This window comes from Hydra viridissima, unplaced genomic scaffold, assembly GCF_058129835.1.
Source record: "Hydra viridissima isolate aposymbiotic clone 2 unplaced genomic scaffold, HvirCarnegie_v1 scaffold_2, whole genome shotgun sequence".
In the NCBI taxonomy this organism is placed as follows: Eukaryota; Metazoa; Cnidaria; class Hydrozoa; order Anthoathecata; family Hydridae; genus Hydra; species Hydra viridissima.
This window is the reverse complement of record NW_028324301.1, coordinates 2,513,619-2,521,113: the sequence shown is the minus strand read 5'-3', so window position 1 is coordinate 2,521,113 and position 7,495 is coordinate 2,513,619. Positions and strand designations below refer to the sequence as shown.

At 27.3% G+C, this 7,495-nt stretch overlaps 1 protein-coding gene across 5 annotated transcripts; it reads left to right on the top strand.

The window, feature by feature from the left end:
- The first annotated feature begins 2,324 nt into the window (after nt 1–2,324).
- Nucleotides 2,325–4,639, top strand: LOC149891541 (uncharacterized). 5 transcript variants are annotated; one of them, XM_090080244.1, is made up of 6 exons: nt 2,347–2,744; nt 2,940–3,104; nt 3,304–3,552; nt 3,740–3,817; nt 4,047–4,348; nt 4,475–4,639. In XM_090080244.1, the coding sequence occupies exons 1-6, from the start codon at nt 2,669–2,671 to the stop codon at nt 4,493–4,495; spliced, it is 891 nt and encodes a 296-aa protein (XP_089936370.1). In that variant the 5' UTR covers nt 2,347–2,668; the 3' UTR covers nt 4,496–4,639. The 5 variants fall into 5 exon arrangements, with proteins under 5 accessions (XP_089936373.1, XP_089936374.1, XP_089936370.1 ...); XM_090080245.1 differs by having other exon boundaries at nt 2,348–2,744; nt 3,776–3,817; XM_090080247.1 differs by lacking the exon at nt 4,475–4,639 and having other exon boundaries at nt 2,325–2,744; nt 3,304–3,494; nt 4,047–4,154.
- Nucleotides 4,640–7,495: the final 2,856 nt, after the last annotated feature.

The following is a 7,495-nucleotide window of genomic DNA, read 5'->3' as shown; positions in this document are numbered from 1 at the left end:
TAGGAAGGAAAGTAGCGAGAAGGAGAGCGTTACGAGTAAGTTTTAGAAATTTGTTGAGCGAAATAAGAGAGGAATTAGAGAGTGAGGAGTTTAATTATACAAATTTAATAGATTTAAAAAATAATTTAAGCGAGAGTTATGAGAGATTAAACAATATTGATGAGGAAATATTAAATAATTTAGATCAAGAGGAAATTGAAAATGATGTTTTGGAGAGTGCGAAAGTAGTTGAGTGTTATCATGAGTTGATGGCTGGAGTGACACTAAAATTAAAAAGTATAAAAATAAATAAATCAGATAAAGGTTCTGTTAAAAGTTTAAATAAATCAAAGTGTATTTTACCTAAGTTAGAATTGCCAGTTTTTAATGGGAATCCCTTAGATTGGCAGGGTTTTTGGGATCAATTTAATTTATCAATTCATAGGCATGAAGGTTTAAATGATATAGATCTATTTAACTATTTAAAAAAATATTTGTCTGGCCAAGCATTGGCTACTATTTCAGGATTTTCACTTAGTTCAGAAAATTATAAAGAGGCAATTGAAATCTTGACTAACAGATTCGGGAATACACAAGTTTTAGTTTCAGCACATATGGATTTTTTGTTAAAAATAAAGAAAATTAAAGATTTAAATGATCTAGAAGAATTAAGAAAACTTTATAATGATATAGAGAGCTGCGTACGTAATCTTAGACCTCTAAAAATAGAAACAACAACTTACGGCTGTTTGTTTATTCCTATCCTCAGAGTTGTTACCTGTCCAATATGTCCAAGGCAAATTTTACATCGACATAAAATATGTCCGAAATACTTTTCTGCCAACTTACTTTGACATAATTTTATGTCTGAGATATTATCTGGCGACATAAAATATGTCCGAAACGTTTTTATCCTCGTGTTTTGACATAATTTCATGTCTGAGACATTTGCTGTTTCTTATTTTAGAAGAAAAAATCTTACAAGTTTATAGCTCATTTCAGATTAATTTGACGAGTAAAACAAAAGTTTCGATTTCCCCTTATTAGAATGTAAAAACTTAGTCTCAAACTAAGTTTTTATTACTGAATGTGGTTTTTATCATATGGCGTCCTGTGCCACATTAGAAATTATGTTAAGTAGAAAGAAAAGTAGAACTTTTAAAGGGTCGAACCATTTACAGCATAAATTCGACGATCTAATCGTCTACAACATAATAAAAATAGAAAATAACTCTTTGTCGGAATATTTAATTCCGTTCCAGGATAGGTCGAATAATTTATGGTCGAAGCAAACCTTATTAAAAATGTAATTTTTCACCAGCGCGGCGTTTCAGGTTAAAATAGAGTAACCATAGGACAACCGACAATTTCAAGCAGCGGTTAGAATGCAATTTTTTGCCGTAAGAAAATCTCTGGCCCAAATTTATCTTTTAATTTAACCGAACCGTCAGAATCGTTTTTTGAAGAGTAGTGATCTTAACCGAAAATTTATTTCAAATAAAACAAATATCAATGATAATGTTTGGTTGTTAAAATTTTTTTTTCTCTTACACGTTTTTTAAAGAGAAAATATCCCTTTTCAGATTGTAAATGATACAACTCAAACAAATTAACTGGCAATTAAATGCCTTAGAATAAAATATTTAAGTGTCTGCTCTCCTCAATCAAACCACATGGCATTATAGGTTGCTAAACTTTGGAAAATTGGCATTTTTTTTTATCCAATGGTATTTTATGGCCTTTTACCTTTATTTTTGCATTTTGACACGTATTTATTTTGGAAAAAAAGTTGAAATTAATTTTTGCCCCTCAAGTATTTTTAAGGATAATAATAAACACCTTTTGACTTCCGATCCGAAGATTAACTAGTTGATTTCATTGATGAAGTTTGTTCAAAATAAAGTGACGGAATCATTTTGAAACAGCCGCGATATGAAAAAGGGCATTATTATGGCATTTTACATTCACGCTTTTGGCATTTGACATGTAAAAAATGTTGGCAACACTGAATATAATTGTCAATTAAAACGACTAAAATATGACGACTTGGAATGCTCGCTTCCACGTTTGAGACATTAAAACGATTTTCCTAGCCGCATTAAAAAAACTCTTGATGCTGGAGCCTTTTGATCCAAATGCTATATACAATAAATGCTATATAACATAAAAAACGAAGTTTTTTCCGTAAAACACGAAGTTTTTACCGTAAAAAGCGAAGAAAAAAAAAGTCCATTGCTATAAACATTCAAAAAATTCCGTTTTTAAGATAAAAACTTCGTTTTTAAATCCAATGCTATAAACGAACAAGGGAATCGCCTTTTCAGATAAAAAATGCGTTTTTTCGAAAAAAAACTTCAGATAGATTTTTGATCTCAATTTTAGATATTTTCTTCGTGATTTTTGGCGGCCATTGCTGGAACAACGTTAGCGCTTCAAAATCATTGAACATTCTTTGTTTGTGTTTTTATGTAGATATTTTATAGATAAAACTGAAAAGGATTTGGTAACTCCATAATAAAATAATTACTTAAAATCTGCATTTAATCGATATTCAGTTCCTTGTTGTTTTTCCTTGTTAGGTTTTCGATAGTAATTTTGGTTAAACAAATTTTTCATAATGTTTGACTAAAGAAAAGTATAAATAGTCAACAAATATGCCATATAATACACAAATACACAACAAAATAAAATGCTGTCTAAAGAACTTAAAATGATACTAGCAATAAAGATTAGAGAAAACAAAGAGGTTCTTCTTGGGAAGCTTGGTATGTTTTAATTAGCAAACTATTTAAATAAAAATATGTATAATTGCATTATATTTTATATATATATATATATAGGTAAGCTTTTTTAGGTATGATTCCTATTATAAAATAATATATTATTATAGAATATTTAGTATTTTACTATATAAGACTACATTATACTATATATTGATTATTTATTTCATCTACTTTTAGGTCCATCTATTACTATGAGGCATAGAAATAGAATTTGGGAAGACATAATGTCACATTTAAATAGTTTAGGGGCAAAAATTGAAGATATCAACCAGCTACGTAGTAGAGAGTGGGATTATTTGCGAAGAGCTACAATGCAAAATTTTGCTAAGAGTCTAAAAACAGGTATAGTTTTGTTATATATATATATATTTATATATGTCTGTGTGTGTGTATATGTATATATATATATATATATATATATATATATATATATATATATATATATATATATATATATATATATATATATATATATAATTAAATATTTTTGTATATATATATTATATATACAAATATATATATATAATTTTTTTTTTTTAAGGTGCTGCAGGGAGACAACTAACAGAATTAGATAATGTTGTTTTAGACATTATTGACAGGAAGTCAATAAATGTATCTGGAATCGATGTTCCTGATTTTAATATCTCTTTTTGTACAACAGATGATGCATTGTCATCCACTCCCAACCAACTTTCCACTCCCACTGCCACCCTTTCTTCATCAAGTAAAGAAGTAAACTTTACTTTGAAACAATCTTCTGATACAGCTTCTTTTATTTCGTCTATGTCTGGTATATTTTTCTTTGTTGGTTAAGACTAGTTGTGTTATAAAATACATATACATATATATATATATATATATATATATATATATATATATATATATATATATATATATATATATATATATATATATATATATATATATATATATTTCTATTTCTATAGTTTATAGAGTTAATTGATTGTTTATATTAGATGCAAGATTTGATTGTATGTCCTCCCCTAATTTAGACAATACCACTCTTGTTAGTGACAGTTGTCAGATACTTCAAGGTAATGCAATTTATAAATTAATTTTTTTTAAATCTCAGTTGTTTAATTTAGTTAATTGTAGGTTTTAGACTTATAATTATATAACAGACAACATCAATTTGTGCTTAATTTTTACACAACTAGTATTTCCAAAACCATTAAAAACTTCTTATTTTTAAAGGAATCTAAACCACCTTTCTTATTATTTTAGTTAACTGATCTTGTTTTGACACCTAGAATTAAATTTTAGATTCAATTCAAAATAAACCATCAAGGGGGGCATTAAAAAAGTTAAAAAGAAAACAAGCTAGAGAAAGTCTCCTGGTAGATGGAAGTTTTAAAAAATTGAAAGTAAGTGTTTTACGGTTAGAAAAAGAAAGATTAAAAAAAGAACAAGAATTAAGAGTAAAACTTCTGAAATTGGACGTTGCTCTCAGACAACAGCAAATTCGAAAAGAAAAGGCTTTAACAATATATTACACAACAGCAACAAAGCTAATGAATGAGAAATTGCAACCTTCAAACCAGCAACATTTTGTAAATACAGAAACGGTATTTTAAAATTAATTTGTAATAATATTTAGTATGACTTTATCATTAACAAATTTTTTGTATTTAGTATAACTTGTAGCTTGTATTTAGTATAACTTTATCATTAACAAATTTTTTTTGTTTTAGGAGGAAATTCTTGAGCATTAAGAGAAGAGCTACATCATAATTTTATGTTAAATTTGGAAAAATTTGTATAACTATATTTAAACATTCACCTTGAAGGTATTTAACTGTAAAGCCATGACCAATTACATTTTTTAGTAACAATAAAAATATAACTTCAACCTGAAATTGTTCTTGTTATTTCATTTTTTTTTATCACCATTACCTTACAGTAATAAGTTCTGTAAAACTTCACACAAACATTAAGACCAATGCTGTTGCGATGTGAAATAGATACAAGCATCACAACTATATATAACTATATATAAGGTATTGCATTGGCTAGTGGTTGATTTTAAAATTTAAACAAAACAATATCTTTCATATTTTAAATTTATAGCTATTAATAATATGTTTTATATAATATATAATATATAATTATTAATAATATCCCTTAAAACTGTTGTAGTTTTTTTACTTATTATATTAGATCTTATTTATGATCGTTTAATATACTACTAAAAGATGTTTTTAGTTTAGTACAGCAGCTAAAACTATTTATTCGCAACGTTGAGATACTTATCTCTATGATAACTACAAGAGCATAGTTAGTGACTATAGGACTCGATTGCCGCCATGACTTGACAACTTTTGTTTTTTAAATAAATAACCACTGTTAAATATCCAATCAGATTTAAATCAACAATAATTAAAGAATGCAATTCGTGTTCTCTTCTTCTTTTTATGCAATAATAGGCACATTTTTCAATTCTCCTCTAGCGTGTTATCTTAAAAATATAAACTTACTAAATTTTTTTTTTTTTTTATAAAAAAAATTAAAATAGATTAAATATTTTATAAAACATGACAACACGTGGTGTTTGTGTGTGACCCTTATGGATATGAATCGAGCGATTGTGATAAAATAACTTGAAAGCAGAGCAACAAAGACTTGTGTTAATGAAGTTCGCTCGAAATAAAGAAAAAGTATTTAAATTTAGAGGTTCCACGTGTAGACGACCTCGCTTTTTTGTTTAGCTAGAAATAACATTAAATATTAAAATTTAAGTTATTATTAAAAGAGTAAAATTTTGATGATATTAATTTTATTTTAAATGCGTAATAACGAATTATATGAGTAAAAAATTAAAATAAATAACCTGTAAACTTAAGCAGCCATAGGTTTGGACCAAAACATTCAAAATCATCATTATTGTTGTGTTTTGATGATTGGAGGTGTTAGGCTCAGATAGACAGTACATTTAAACTTTTAACAATATTATTGAGGAGGCTAAGTTATACGTTCAAAAATTGAAGAAAAAAAAGAAATTTAAAAATGTGCAATAATTAATGAAAATAATATTTTGTTTACATAAGTCTATAATCACAGGCTATCCTTAAAGTACTTAATATGTTACTGATAGAAAAATTGAGGATAAAATGGGCAACTTGGCAAAACGCATAATTTGTGATCATAATTATCATAAAAACTATGTTTTTCACTTTGGTTTTGAATTTTCCAAACAAATCTTTTTTAAAAAAGCATAAGACTGTATATCCGAAATGTTTATAAACTGCAGTTAGTGCAAATTAATTTTGACAACCTATTATATATAATATGTTAAAAGTGACAGTAAAAAATTAATTATTAAGATGCATGTTGAAAGTGATATTTATTATTTAATTATTGTATGTGGGTGTTGTTAAATGTGGTATTTGTAACTTAATTATTGTTATTATTGTTAATGGTCAATTTATTGGTGTGTACTCTCCACAGACCTCTTTTTTATTATATATTCTGTTGGTGGAGCTATACTAGTTAAAAAATATATTGTCTCTCCAAACGTTCAGCTTTTTAATCCTCGAGATTTTACATGGCGCCCGATGAAAAACTATGAAGAGTTACCGAATTAAATGATTAAAGAAAGAAGTTTATCAAGAGTTGAGTAAAGTTTGGGTTGTTGAACATTGAAGTAAGTGGAGCTTGTTATTTGTGATTTTGTTTGGGAAGATTTGATAGAATTAGAATTTAATTGTTGAAGGTGTTGATTGTGACGAAAATTTGATTTTATTCTGAGTTGTTGTGGATGTTTATTTAAAAATGGCTGCCGCGTTAGGAAGGAAAGTAGCGAGAAGGAGAGCGTTACGAGTAAGTTTTAGAAATTTGTTGAGCGAAATAAGAGAGGAATTAGAGAGTGAGGAGTTTAATTATACAAATTTAATAGATTTAAAAAATAATTTAAGCGAGAGTTATGAGAGATTAAACAATATTGATGAGGAAATATTAAATAATTTAGATCAAGAGGAAATTGAAAATGATGTTTTGGAGAGTGCGAAAGTAGTTGAGTGTTATCATGAGTTGATGGCTGGAGTGACACTAAAATTAAAAAGTATAAAAATAAATAAATCAGATAAAGGTTCTGTTAAAAGTTTAAATAAATCAAAGTGTATTTTACCTAAGTTAGAATTGCCAGTTTTTAATGGGAATCCCTTAGATTGGCAGGGTTTTTGGGATCAATTTAATTTATCAATTCATAGGCATGAAGGTTTAAATGATATAGATCTATTTAACTATTTAAAAAAATATTTGTCTGGCCAAGCATTGGCTACTATTTCAGGATTTTCACTTAGTTCAGAAAATTATAAAGAGGCAATTGAAATCTTGACTAACAGATTCGGGAATACACAAGTTTTAGTTTCAGCACATATGGATTTTTTGTTAAAAATAAAGAAAATTAAAGATTTAAATGATCTAGAAGAATTAAGAAAACTTTATAATGATATAGAGAGCTGCGTACGTAATCTTAGACCTCTAAAAATAGAAACAACAACTTACGGCTGTTTGTTTATTCCTATCCTCAGAGTTGTTACCTGTCCAATATGTCCAAGGCAAATTTTACATCGACATAAAATATGTCCGAAATACTTTTCTGCCAACTTACTTTGACATAATTTTATGTCTGAGATATTATCTGGCGACATAAAATATGTCCGAAACGTTTTTATCCTCGTGTTTTGACATAATTTCATGTCTGAGACATTTGC

Excerpts from the sequence above, each read along its gene's own strand:
- LOC149891541 (XM_090080244.1), top strand. The coding sequence starts at position 2,669 with ATGCTGTCTAAAGAACTTAAAATGATACTAGCAATAAAGATTAGAGAA. Across the intron at positions 3,818-4,046 it reads CAGTTGTCAGATACTTCAAG|ATTCAATTCAAAATAAACCA; the intron begins GTAATGCAATTT and ends ATTAAATTTTAG. Across the intron at positions 4,349-4,474 it reads ATTTTGTAAATACAGAAACG|GAGGAAATTCTTGAGCATTA; the intron begins GTATTTTAAAAT and ends TTTTTGTTTTAG.